This window comes from Pundamilia nyererei, unplaced genomic scaffold (genome assembly GCF_000239375.1).
Source record: "Pundamilia nyererei isolate P.nyererei 1_Seehausen unplaced genomic scaffold, PunNye1.0 scaffold00300, whole genome shotgun sequence".
Taxonomy (NCBI): domain Eukaryota; kingdom Metazoa; phylum Chordata; class Actinopteri; order Cichliformes; family Cichlidae; genus Pundamilia; species Pundamilia nyererei.
The window spans coordinates 323,884-338,469 of record NW_005187701.1 but is presented as its reverse complement, the minus strand read 5'-3'; the positions used below and the strand labels follow the sequence as shown (position 1 = coordinate 338,469).

General features: G+C 42.4%; 1 protein-coding gene across 5 annotated transcripts in view; it reads left to right on the top strand.

Moving 5' to 3' along the window:
• The window catches only part of hdac4 (histone deacetylase 4), a 130,964-nt gene that overhangs the window by 63,709 nt on the left and 52,669 nt on the right, over positions 1 to 14,586 (top strand). The window contains exon 2 of one of the 5 annotated variants that reach the window (XM_013915417.1): positions 13,476 to 13,531. The exons of 2 other annotated variants lie outside the window; for them this stretch is intronic. In XM_013915417.1, the coding sequence (XP_013770871.1) occupies positions 13,528 to 13,531 (4 nt within the window). In that variant the 5' untranslated portion in view covers positions 13,476 to 13,527. Of the gene's footprint in view, positions 1 to 10,162; positions 10,234 to 13,290; positions 13,532 to 14,586 lie in introns of those variants that run through there. 2 more of the 5 variants (XM_013915415.1, XM_013915416.1) reach the window with 2 other exon arrangements.

The following is a 14,586-nucleotide window of genomic DNA, read 5'->3' as shown; positions in this document are numbered from 1 at the left end:
GAGACACGAAAACAACTCAACCGACTGCCTACATCCATGCATTTAATAAAACCCAAAACAACAAGTGGCTCTCAGAGGCTTTCAAGTTTCATTTTAGTTTTCATTTAAGTATAAAAAAAATGTTAAAACCCCTGCTTTATGAATGAAATTGAAATAGAGTGTTTTTAGAGTTTCTTAGCAAAGCTGTAAATCTAGAAAGTTTTAGTCTTGCATAAAATTTGATGTCTGCAAGAAAGCTTTGGTGTAATTATGCGTTTATTGGAGCTTGGAGCATAATATAATGCATGTACACAATTATACCCCATTAGACCAACACACTTTATCCCCTCCTGCTCCTCGGTTAACTTTGGGCTAGATGCCTGCCTTTGTTGAGCTGGTATCTATAATATGGAGAGAAATGAACTTAATGATATTGACATTTACAAGTCTTTAACTGACTCCCTAATGAGAGAGCGAAACAGAAAGAATATGAACGTGTGGGCGAGTGAGCAAACTGAAAGGGGAAGTAAATGTGAAACTTATTAATGTACTGCAAGTCTGAGATTTGTAGAAAGTGTTAGAGCTCCACTGTAGCCTGTGTTCTCTGCTAATAGTGACAAGCAGGGATTAACCTTTGACCCCTTTCTCATGTGGTGGATAGGACCAATGGGGGTTAAACCTGTGTTATATACAAAATCGCATCACTGCGTAATGATACATTGACATTCACAAAAATGGAGAAGAGAAACTAACCCTGTGTCATATGAAAGAAGTGAAAGTAGTTTCTTAAAGGCACTATTTTTTGTGTGTGGTATGACTCATGTTTGTCACCATATCAACAAAGAAGCAGTTAAAAAATAAATTGTTTGAATTTATTTCAAGGCTTTAGTCACTTCCTCCATACAAATTGCTATAAATTGAAATATCAATAAGACCTCACTGACACAAGCTTACAGACCAGTAAATGACCACCTGGTAACCTCCAGCTTCTAAGAAAAAATGTGGTTTTCCTGATTGGTTGGCAAGTGGTTGCAAAGAGAATGCTGCACCAAAAAACCGATTGCCTCGGATGCCTGCACTTCCTACAGAGGACGGAAGGCGCCCACGCACTTGCAAACCGAGTCGCAGTAAAACTGAAAAAGACATGACACATACTGGAAAGTGGGCACCTTAAAACTTTTTTTTAAAATGTGACTTACCTTTCCAAAGGTGAAACTTCAGAAGGTGGAAGATTTCCATTTCTAGTTTGGACCACAGTCTCCCGTTTCACAACTGTTAGACAAGTTAGTACCTTCCATACAAACTACATGTGACTATAGCAAATGCTCATTTCTTTCCTCTTGTGGTGGTTGTAAGGTGGTCTCCAACTGGTCTCTACGTCTGTGTGACTGGCTCCATTAATTACAGTGTACATTACACTTTAAATGCTGAGAAGCTACACACAAAATGTCCCACAGTGTATTTAGAGTGGAAAAAATATTTCTAGGGCATTATATTACATTACTTTCTCTTGGGATGATATTTCAGTTATATTACACCAATTCCCTGTGAGAAAGAGTTTGGCGATGGTAGGAAGGAAGATCTGTTGTCTAACAGGAAGAGACCTGGCAGAACCAGCATCAGGGAGAGGCATCCATCTGCTGGGCCGGTTGGTGGGTGAGATGAAAGGGGAGGCAGCACAGAGAGGACACGGTGCCTCTTTTGACTGTTTTTATTGAAATACACAGGTACTCTTAGCAGATTCCATTGATAATTTCACTTGCAGGAGTCAGTACTTCATGGCTCTTCATTGGGGTGCTTATCAAGTCAATGAGGTTAAAGTGAAGGGAAGTAGCTGTAAAAAGGATAAACTAAATAAAAGGAAAATCAGAGATCCGATTAACTGAACTGCCACAAAATTGATGTTGAATAGTGTCGATAGTGCGCACACTAACGACAAAGGGCAGTGAAAAATGCAGAATTCCTGCTTTTTTGCACTTTCAGAGGTTGTTGTTTTTTTTTCATTAAGACATTTGATGTATTGTAGATAATTTTCTTGCAGAGCATCGAGTATTGCAAAACTGCTGTCATGATACCATCATTGTGGGCAGCACACAGGAATAGTGTTTCATCACAGGTTGCAGCCACCCATACTGTGTATACCACAAAGGATCCGCCATAGATGGAAGATTAACCGGTTCTCTTCAAAGCTAGTACACTTGTATTTCCACAGTTAACTCGCTGGACTGAGATGCTGAATAAATTCACTTGAAAATGTGGAGACTGTTCCAACCCTAAGAATAACTAAATGTTTAAATGCCTGCCAAAAAAAGGACAACAGCATTTTATTGGAATAGGTACAGTACAATGGTCTATTAACACATTCATACGATGTGTTAGAATTAATTAAGTGGGTGCCAAGAGCAACAGTAACACTTCCTCTGTGTGTGTGTGTGTGTGTTTATTTGATGCTGCAAAGTCCATTTCAACACAGACCTTAATGAGATGCTAACAGCATCAGTGAGTGGTGCCGACCTTAAAGCCACAAGTCTGTGACTGTGCATTTTCTTTCTTTTTAAAGTTTCAGATCAAAATTTGAGTCAATCAGGCGACATGATGAATGCTACTGAAATTTAAAAATGAGGGAGATAATGAGGAAGACTCTGATAGAAACAGATTTGGGTGCATATTAATCAGGATGACTAAATTGCACCCAGGAGGAGGTACTGTAAGAGGAACAGAAGTCTGCACCTTCCAGAGTCACTTCCACACTTTGGATGTGAATGTAGGTTTGAGCAGCTGCTTCTATCAGTAAATGCACATGTGACATTAGACGAGGATGTGAAAATTACAGGCTAAACAAACGTGTATTAAGTGAGTTTTTTTGTGTGTGTGTTTGTGCTTAGTTTGGCTTATCTATCCATCCATCCCATCATATAGGCTAAACTGGGCTTTTTTTTTTCCCCCCTCGGTGAGCCAAAACAGCTTTCTCCCACTCTGCACAAATTAGCAGCAGCCCACGCTCCACTCACACATAACTGTCAGAGCACAGACGCTGCAGGGAGCGAGGAGGAGGGAGGGGAAGGTGAGAGAAGTGATGAGGAAGGAGGAGGAGAGAGGAAGACAAATTGAGAGAAGAGGATGGAAAATAGAAGAGTAAAGTGGGAGCAGAAGTGACAGATTATGTAGACCAGAAATGCTTTTGTAGCTCACAGAAGGACTTCGTTATGGCTCCTTTCATCATTGCCTGCCTGGCATGCACCGTCGTAATCGGCAAGAAATTTGACAGCAGTATTTCTTTTTTTCCTTTTCAGTTTTTTAGTCTTAAGGCTTTGTGCAGTGTCCATTTTCCGTCTGCACAGTGCTGATATTAGGGCTGAGCTGAATGAGAGGCTTTGAGCAAGCCTGCTAAGAACGAGGAGCTGTTCACACAGGAAGTGGCAGACCTGTTGGTCAGCTCCTGTTGTCTGGCTGAACTGCTTATCTTATCGTATCTTTATTTAGAGTTGTCAATAATCTATGAGCACTTAAGAACCTGAGAGCAGGTTAGTGGGAGGAGAAGAATAAATGCAATGAAAGGAGATGGTAAGAGGCAGGAGAACCGCAATTTGAGTAGAAGAGAGCCTGGATAAGTAGAAAAAGAGGAACGAGGAAAGGCACATTATGCAAATACCAGCAGCCTCATTACCATTTCAAAACTCTGGAAAGGAAATCAGAAAAAAAGTGGAGAGAAACATTTTTGGACTACACCAAATTCTTTCCCCCTCTGCATCTGCATCTCTCTGCACATGCACAGGATGCTCATTGGCATAATGCATTTCCTAGAATTAACCGCTGACAGCTAAATCGCTAACCTCAACCTTAACCCCGCAGAAATGTTCTCCCTTCAGTGATGCTGAACTCCAATAATTTAGTGCAAATTTGGAAATAACAGCAAAGCAAGGACAGAAGAGAGTGGAAACGCAGCCGAAAGAGGGAAAGGGTTGGTGGTGAAAAGCCAGAGATGGAGAGCGAGGTGTGTTCCAGAGGACACCACTTGTGTAGGTCACCATGACCAGACACTTGTCTGCCAGCCAGACCCCTGCTGCCTCCCTCCCTACTCGCTGGAACAGAGAGTTTCGTGTATCTGCGCATGAGTGTATGCTTGACCTTAATCCTGACATTGTTGTTTTGTGTGTTGGTGTTAGCTCCCACTCTGTTAATGTAAAGGAACATGCTTTACGTCACAATGGGTCAGATTTGCTTGTGGTACAACCTCATTTCTTTCTTTCATTCTGCTCGTTAACTTCTCATTTCTCTTCCGTACGACATCCTGTCATCACATCCTTTCATGTTTTTTGCTTTTGTATGCTGAAGAACTCATTAGGAAAACAAACTTCCTCTCAGGAAAACCTTTGAAGTATCGCCACACATTATCATCACATTACCTTTTTCTTTTTTTTAATCACAATGAGTGTAAGCACTAAAACATACAATTTCAAGACTGAGTCATCCATTTAAACTGAGGACGTAGGTCACAGATAAATAAACGGAACATTATAACCTTGTGAATTTTTAGTCCTAGATCCCAGCAGTGTCACTTAGAGTCCACACCTTTTCCTAATTCCTAACCGAAGGCCACCTGTTTAATACGTACATGCTCACCAGGGAACCCACAAGGCTGTCGGGTCCTGGTTCCAGCCCCCCATATGGGCCCCCAGAGCCACCTACCAACCCCCTCCCCATCCTTGTCACTCCCTGACCTGGCATGGATTCCCCTGCTTGGTGCCAGGTTGGTGTAGGCAGGAGCTGGTGGGCAGCTGCTACTTTTCTGCTTAACCACCATCACTAGCAGAAATACACACACACACACACACACACACACACACACACACACACACACACACACACACACACACACTAACAAAGACGACGCTCAGGAGATTTTTCCAATGGGTTCTCTGAAACTTCAGATGAGCTAAGATATAATCCTCTGCCCTTTGCTTCGTCACGACTTATTTTTCCCAAGCGGAACAGAATAATTTAACTATTTCTAATATTCCTTAGAGGCTGATATAAAGTCCTCGGAGCATACAGCCACGAGTTTAAGGCAGAATCCTAAAACAAACCTAAAGCTGTCGGAGAGCATGAGGTGAAATCAAATCTGATCCTGAGCGAAAGATAGGCGTTACAAAGGGAATACAAGGCAGTGTATTAGAGCCTGATTATATTTACAGACATAGCCTGAGGTTGTGGCCTTCATGTCAACCCCCTTAAAGAGACACACACACATACACACTCTTCACATTTGGGCATAAAAAAGTATGGCGGAGTGCTTCGAGCCAGACTTGTTTTCGTCTTCCAGCAGAACAGGCATTGCCTTAACCTACTTTGTCTGCATCAGTGCCATTATCCTGACAGCCTCGGCAGGTTCTGCATGAGACTTTGTGCGGATGTCATATAGGGAGAAAGATTTTACCATGTTACCAGGTTATAAATATTGCATTTGGCCCTGTTACGGCTGACTGTCATGGCTTTCAAAAACCTACCAGACGTCTCAAGAGTGAGGCTGTGTTAGTCAATGTTTGTGTATGAATACATAAAAAAACCACAAAAAAAACCCAACCTTCATTTTTGATGTGAGATAGTAACATTTTGGGGCACAATGGGAATTGGTGAAGAGGAGAGATGTGGGGATTTGAAGTGCCAGCGAAGGTGTGGTTGTGTAGTATTACAGGACAGCAAAATGGAAACGTTTTTTAATGATGGTTTTTCTACTTTTGCATTCTGATCACAAGGGAACCAACCCTGATCGTAACACTTTTAAAATTTGTTTTTATTTCCTCGTGTGTTTGTTCACGTCACAGAGTTGAAGGGGAAATTCCACAGGAACAGTTGAAGGCAGGCCTGGAAACTTTGTGACCAAATCACAAACGTTTTAAAACAGTCCAGTGAAATCGTCACGCCTCCGCTATATAAACCATGACCCGTCTGCACCGGGCACGACTTTCTGTTTCGGCAGAGCAAAGTTGTCTAAATTCTGTGTTTGGTTTTTGGTGTCTCCTGCGATTGTGACGCTTTGGGTCGCATCTTCGCTCAAAGTTCACCATGGTTCAACTCTGTGGGAAAGTTCAGCCTGGGTGAACTTCCCCTGAGGAAGGTGGAGCTTTTGAGGTTGTATTGATTTGCTTTCAGTAGAAAAAGTACAAATATGTGCATTGTGGCTTCATGCAGATGAAGGAAGTGTTATTGCTGCTGCAGGGGCTCTTGAATGAATACAGCCAGGCTGTGAGTATAGACTGCATATAAAGTATATCTTTCTGAAGGTACTTGATGAGCATTTCCACCTTTGCTCTCTTGGATCATAATAAAAAATAGCTTAACCTGTGCACTTTATGCACGAGAGAGATTTCACTGCTCATTAGGTGATCTGGCCTTCAATGGTCTGAAACATTGTTTGTGTGTTGTGTGACAGCTAAGCAATAAGACGGCCTGTTGCCATCAATAAATAGGTTGTTTTTACTGTTTTTCTGCAGCTATAAAAAGCTCAAGAGTGGGATAGACGTAGTGCATCAATAATGAGACCTTCTTAAAATGATTTTGCCTGTTTGCTCTTTGCGGGCAATGGAAAAATAAAAATGCATTGTTTGTGATTAAACCTGGAGTGGTCAGAGATATAAAAGTCCCTGAACACAAAGAAAAGCATGCTTACATAGGGAGTTGGTACCACCGCCTTGAACACAACTTGAATGCAGAATACAGATTGTGGCATAACCAAGAAGCTCTGCAGACTTTCTTTGTCTTGCATTGATTCTGTTAATCTGCAGCTGTGGTTTCCCTCGCTCTTTCCCTCTGCCTGTTTAAGAAAGACTCGAACGGTAACGTATTAGCATGTGCACGCTAGAATGCGATATAATCAGCAGGCAGTATTGCGAATACTCTTTTTTTTTTCCCTCCTCTTTCTAAGTTCTCATCAATTACCACATCAGAGTCTCCAGTTCCTTTAAAGCCATTTGTAAAAGTAGTGTTTGTCTGTTTATATGCAAATGGATATGTTTCACATTTGACTCCAACTATGCATTGCCCTTTCACTTCCTGTCAAACTCACTTATTAATGCAGAGGTGTGTTTTGTAAAGGCTTTTAAAAGCCTTAGTAGAAATATATGGCTCTGGAAGAGTCTTCTGGAAGCTATTATGGATGACCACTCCAGGGCTCAGACCTTTGCTTTCTGCTCGCAAAGAATTTGTTACCATTTGTCCAGGACACCATCACAACCAAAGGTTAGCTTTCCTTGGTCCCGGAAAAGGAGTTCATTATAAATAAACCCACAGGCTAATGACTACGGCATGGCTGTCAGTGATAGACTGTACTTTACCGCAGACTCATTTAAGAGAAGAAATAGACAATGGTTTTCTGCCTGCACCAATTTTCTAAGTAGAGTAGAAGATGGTGCCGAGAATGACGAGAGGTGGGCGTTTTGTAGAACTGAAAAAGTGAATATCAAGAATAGACTTTCTAATCTGTGTATCTCTTTATCAGATATCTCTAATCTTCTATGCTTACAGTTTCTGTAATAGAAAATAATCAGAGTAAAAACTAAGTATAAATAGGTATTTGAAATAAAATAAAAAACCTTTTAAAGGGCAACAAGTCCTTAATATAGCCCTACAAGATGATATTTGTTTATCCTCCATTTACATCTGTGGTCATCTTTGTGTTTGTTTGTCTGTGGTTTTATTTTTCCTTCATTGTTGACAAGGCCGTAGTAAACAACAGCTTCATTGCTCATGAAGAGTCTGAGATTTGAGCGGTTGGTGTTCTTGTGACCCATGTGATTGTAAGAGCACAGGGAGCAGTGCGGTGGGCTGACGTCTTTCATAAGTTCAGTTTAGCATCACTGAAAGCTAATGGGTCTCTGTCTGCTGTGAGCTCGGCGAAGGCATTACAATTGACATGGAGCGAGACGGTATAAAATATGAATGAATGGAGTTCCTCGCTGCAGCTGGCAGCTCGAAGCCTCTCTTTCTGTTATCTTTGCTGCGTTTTTAAGGTGTTTTTAAGCCTTGATGTTTTCAGTTCTTCAGAACTGCCAGAATTTATATTTAACACACACTGTGCGTATTTCTGTGGAGCTTTAACACACACACACACACACACACACACACACACACACACACACACACACACACACACACACACACATCCAGGCTGTACAGTGGGCATCATTTGGCCCGAGCTTTTTCCAAAAACAATGCTTTTAGCTTTAAACAGTGAAAAGCTGAGATTCATCATTATCGTTCTTCTGGATACAAACCAAGTAAATGGTAAATGGTCTGTACACTATACACAATCATCCACACACGCATTCACACACTGGTGATGGCAGCTACATTTTAGCCACAGCCGCCCTGGGGCTCACTGACAGAGGCGAGGCTGCCGGACACTGGCGCCACCGGGCCCTCTGACCACCATCAGTAGGCAACGGGTGAAGTGTCCTGCCCAAGGACACAACGACCAAGACTGTCCGAGCCGGGGCTCGAACTGGCAACCTTCCGATTACAAGACGAACTCCCAACTCTTGAGCCACGATCGCCCGAAGAAGAAATATCTGTGGATGCAATGATTTTATTTTTGAATAATAACTTTCATTGCACTTTCAGCTCTTCTCAGAGTGTCTTTTACAATATGGCTGGATAATTTTATCTCTGTAGGCCTCCCACTCATATAAATTATTTAGCTCTATAAGGTTTGTGTTAGCAGCCTAACACAGCTAGAAGCGTTTAAGTTACATCTCTGCTGGATGACAAATCATTTCACTGTATATATGTATTCATAGTGGATCTTACAACCATACTTAGAAACAGCGAGACAGCAGCTCGAGACGTTTTAGAAAACTGATGCTGCTTCCTTGTGATTTGTCCAGTCAGCGTATGTGTGTATATTTATGTGTATTTGTGTGTTTGTGTATGCAAAGAAAGGCAGCACCACACAGGTTTATAGCAATGGTATTGATTTCTGTCACTTTTGCTTTTATGTGTATCCACATGCTGTTCAATAGACAGTAAAAAGAAGCTGATATCAATCGCTGTAAACATTTTTAAACCTCAGTCACTTCTGACAACATTCAGTTCACTCCAGTATATCAACAAAATATATATACACAGTATATTTTGCCACCTTGTAAATTCTGCTGCCTCTGTTGCCATCCTAGTGGCCCTTTTGATATCTAGTACGTTCTGGGCTCTGCAGAGGGACTGGCTTACAACCTATCTGCATCCCCCTTCAATTCACCTGCTTCTTCCCCCATTTTACTTTTGGAGGCTTCTTTTAGCCAAGTGCACTTTGTCTTTTAGTTTATTTATAGTTTATCTGGGTCCTCTTAGAGACCAGAGAATAATCTGACCGGGGGTTTGGGATCAGACTGGGTGTTACCCTGTTGTAGCAGGTGGAAACCTAAGATGCCCCCTTTCTTGACTTTCATGGCGTTAACTAAATCTGTGTTGATATTATTTTGAAATACTTCGTAATACTAATTTTAGTTATTATATATTATTGTATTGTTATTATAAGTTTCAGATTTAGTGCCTCAATTTTGAGATTTTCCCAGTGTGCCATTAAATGGGAACGCTAAAGGGGAGAGAAGGGAAGGTAAAGGGGGATTACAGAGAGAGTATATGTGTGTATTATAAATAACTCAAATCAATAATAAACGACATAGTATTTTGAGTTGGGTCTGGAGTTCTCTGGGGAGATGGATGAAAAAAGCAAAGCCCCCCATCACTATGAAGAGGAGGAGGGAAGACGAGAGCATACCAAGGTACAAAAATACGACTTGGTGTCTTTTCTTCTTCCTGAGCTTGAACAGGTTCGTTTATTGTTTAGTGTGTGTGTGTGTGTGTGTGTGTGTGTGTGTGTGTGTGTGTGTGTGTGTATGTGTGTGTGTGAGAGCAGCTCTCGTGTGTACATTATGAGTCGGACACCGTCCATTACTTATTCATCAGTTCTGTCTGCCTGCTTGCCACACTGTGTATTTCAGCATGCCTTGCGATCATTATGCCACATGCATTATTTAAGACACATGTGCACACTGACTATGATGCAGATAGTTATTTATCTGTGAATCACTCACTTATTGCCTCGTCTGTTTCTCTCTAAGGTTTCTAAATAACTGCAAAAGCCCAGTTTCACAGGAATTCATTGCCTACCTTGTATGAAGGTTCTGGGCTTTGACTAATACGAGTTGGTTTTACTTGATGAGCACTCGTCACATCCAGCAGTCCCAAGGATGCAGTTCGGTAGAAGCAACACTTACTGTATCTGCATGCAAACCTGTTGTGTATTTGACCTGATTGTTGCTGGCTGGCTATCATCAGACATCAGTGATTTTGGCAGCGAGTCTTACGTGGAAGTCCCATATGTAGTTGTTATTACATTTGCTTAATATGCAAAAAAGCTGCAGTTTGAGGGGAGGAGGCACAAATGCTCAGGAGGGAGACTGCGGGAAGGGCAGCTGACGTAAAATATTTCCAAATAAAATATGTGGATCCATCTGCTGTGGTGATCCCTTGTGACTAAGGAAGCAGACAAAAGTCCCAATAAGACACATATTAACAACAGGAAACAACATCTGCTGTGGCACCACAACATGGTTTGAACAACTCCGTGTGGAGCAAGAGAAGTTCTGTTTGTGTTGAAACTCTTTGTGAAGAGCTGTATATGGCACTGCAGCATGCTCCTTTATTTCAAGACTTTTGTTGATTACGAAACAAATTTGCTTTAATTGCTTCTTTCTTATGTTGTCCATCCAAACAAGCCCAATAATGCATGAGTGGTCTGAAAACAAGTCGTCCTTTTAGTTTGCGGTGTTGACCAACGAACATTTTCCAAAGCCGACTACACGCACCCCGCTGTTCATTTTCATTTGTTAAGTTGTCAGATCGTTGCTGCTGCTCTTTGACCGTCGTCTTTCCCTCCCGGCTTTTCTCTGCACGCTGATTTTGCCGCGACGTGTCAGCGGCCTCTGCGAGGGAGATTCTCCCTGTTCTAAAAATGACATGGTGTTTGTTTGCGTGCGTGCATGCCATTGCGGTTTGGGATCAGTAGCGTTAGGTGTTATCAGTGTCATGGCTGCATGATGCTTAGCTAAGCCTTTGACGTCAACACTATACAACAAGCTGATAAGGCAGGCCTTTATCGCAGCCAGGTGTGTAGGTGGGTTGTCTGATCAAACAAAATTGGCTTCCTGGATTCTACACTGAACTTCAAAAATAGCTTCTGCAAACACGCACACACAGGAACAGACCATGCTACACACGCATACATCCACACGTGTATGTACATGCATATTCATGGGAACATATGCAAAAATAGGACAGTATGCTGCATGCTGGTATCCTGTGTGCTTCCATGATCTCTTTAGTTTCAAACCTATCAGTGTAATTCCTTTTTTCCCCCACTTCTGCTCTGTCCGTTTATTCTTATCTTTTCTCTTTTTCTTTTTCTTTTTCTTCTCCTTGTCAGCTCAGGCATTGCCATATTCCATATGCACTAATGTGAATAATAATAGAAATGAATAAATAGATAAAGAAAAGAAAAGAAGAAGAAAAACACGCAAGGAACCTTTAAAGAGTTTACAGAGCCCGTCTTGGAAAAGCAAGATCATGATGATTGCAAAAGCTGCCAGGCTAGACGGCCGTTAAAGAAAATAATTCTTTGTTATTTTTTGATTTTTTTTTTCCAGACATAAAAACTGCAAAGGACATCTCTGACCTTGGATGTGTATGTTGCAAGCACTGGACATATCTCAGTTGGACTGAGCAGTCCTAACCCTTCAGTGTTGTTTAACTCCATATGCAGTGGATCAGAAAACCATCTGTTTCCCATCAGAATCAAAATGAAGACAATTGTTTTCAACTGCCTTGCAAACGGGGTTACTCATAAAAGTGAAAAATTGAACATTCTCCACAGTGGCAGTATATCACTCATGTTTTTCTAAATGCAGTCCCGCGAATTTCAACTGAAAAAAACAAACAAAAAACAAACACTGGCGTGAGAGCCGAAGAAAGTCGACGCCAGCACACCATCATAAAGTTGCTTGGCCCAAAGTTGCACCACATACCTGCGTATATGGGAGGGGCCGTCTCAAGAAATCGACCTGTGACTCAGCCCACAGATTCTGTTCACCATGATTCCACTGTGCAGCGCTTGGTCCAGTTTGATTTTTGAACTTGTCAAAACTTGTATTTATTTAAAGAAATTAAAGCGTAACTGGCTCCACCCGGGCTCTGAACTGGCACCCTGTCGGTGAAAGGCAGGTGTCTGATTCCAGTTCACAACTGGCAGCCTGCCTTTACTCCAGTGTGATTCAAGGGGAGTTGGAAAGCAGACTGTTAGAGCGCAGAGGACAACTAACCCACTTGGGGCAAACAGTCAGGTCCTTCCTGCCTGTTTCTTTGAACACATATCGACTGAACCTTCATTGAAAGAACCAAAAGGCACGTCAGGTGTTGCCCCCAGAGGAGCACTTGTCTTAAGTGGACTGATTCCACTCAGTAGGCCAGTCCTTCAGCCGTCCCCTAAACGCTCCCCGTTATCATTCAATCCCAAACTCATCACTAATCTACAAATAAGGTTTCAGGCCTGTGATTCAGCTTCTCTCCTGTTTACTAGTCATGCATTCTTGCTAAGATTTACTTATTTAACTGCTTCAGTAGAACTCCTTAAACAGATGAACCGCTTTCCGTCTTGTGTAATAATAATCCATTATTTGCATATTTAGGTGGCGATGATTCACTGGAATAAAAGGTACTTTTCTTTTTAAAAACACAAAGAGTTTCCAGAACAAAGTTACTAACATCATAAAGTTTCTGGGGTATCAGTCTCCACCAGTAAACAGCTCGTTTTTGTAGTGAACAGAGACAGATGTCTGTGACGTATGTGTGTCTTCAGTGGTTGTAATGTATTGCTACTGTCAAACCAGCTTCACAGAAAGCGACTGTCTATGCTGTAAGGTTCCTGGTGTGTAGGAGGATTTTACATAAAGTGTGTGTGTCTGTTAATAAATGTGTAAGCGTGGGTAAGTACAACTTGGCTCTGTTTAGTCCAAAAATGCAGATTTAGTGCACGAAAGCATAGGTGGTGTAGGGAAATAGGAATGTAGACAAAGTGTTTGCCGGTGTGTTAGAAGAGGGAGAGTGACTGTAATAAAATGCTCAACATGCCCGAGACTGCCCCCTGATGTCACTGAGAGCCGAGGGAGAGAGAGTGGGAGAGAGAGTGAGTGGGAGGGGACCGGAGGAGCAGAGGGAGGGAGAGAGTGGCAGCTGGAGGGCAGAGCAAAACACGTCAGCGAGAGGAGCAGAGAGAGGCGACAGAGTGAGAGACGGACTGTGTGAAAGACCGAGAGGGAGAAAGATTTGTTGTTAGGACCTAACCCGGGCCGGTCTGCTGTGTCTGTGTGCTGCAGTGGACTTGAACGCCATCTCTTCTCACTTGCACTTTTGGCTACAAACGCACTTTCTGTCTCTCTCTCGCTCAGATACTGTACGCCACTCTCAAACGTGCAAGAACAGCGCAGCACGGCATAACTGATGGGTAAGAGCTATTCCTGTTATGCAGAGAATTACTGTTCAAACCGCATGTAGTGAAGTGCTTCATGTTATCCTCGTGTAGCTGTGCTCGGCCGGCTTGTAGGTTTGTTGTGGTTTTCCTTTGTGTAAAGGATGTGTTGTTGGAGTCTTCTTTCACAGAGTTTATTCAGTGCAGTGTGCTGATTGTACATTAAGTGATCAACAGGCGTGCATTTGTTTATGCAGACTCTTGTTTTGCCTGTGGATGTGTTGCTGTGTTACGTATATATGTTCACTTAGGGAGTGAGTGCATGTTCGTGTGTGTGCATGTTCATTTGCTGTGTGTGTGGGTGTGCGGCTTGGAGTAGTGGCAGTGTTTATTGAATGGCACTGATGTATGGAGGCTCGCTCAGCGCAGCCTTTAACTGAATGGAGCAGATGGCAGTGGCTGCGTCTGTCCTTCCGCACAGCCTATTGTGCACATAAGTGTGCATGTGTGGAGCAAAATGCATGGAAGTTAGTGTGTAAGCTCACTGGGACTACAGCTCGACATATAAACAGAAAGGACTGAATGTTAGATTGCATCCCGTATCACCATTTGACTCTGCTGCTGCCTGCCTTGGATCACATGTGGGGTCTTTAATTTATCTCAGTTTACTTCAGCTTTGACATTTAAAATCACAGCGCTGTGACACAGCTAGATAATCTCCTTGAAAAGTGCTAGTATACACTTTTTGTATCTCTTTATCTCCTAACAAGAACACTTTAGTACTAAATGCATTTTGTTTTTTTATAAGTTAATCTGGGGAAATATCGCCAGAGAAAGGGGGAAGCAGAAAAAACCCACAGGTTTTTGGTGGCCATGTTACCATGCTACTGGGACATGCAGCGAGGCATACATCAACAGTCACACCCACCCACCCCGGACTTGACAGTAAAGCACTGAGCTAAATGCACATGCAGATCGTTTGTTGAATCGCTTGCCTACCGTCATTGGTTCACCCTCCACCTCAAGCCCCACCCCTTCTCCACTGTCCGACCAACCACTGGCCACAGTCCCAGCAGTCACCATGGTGTTTG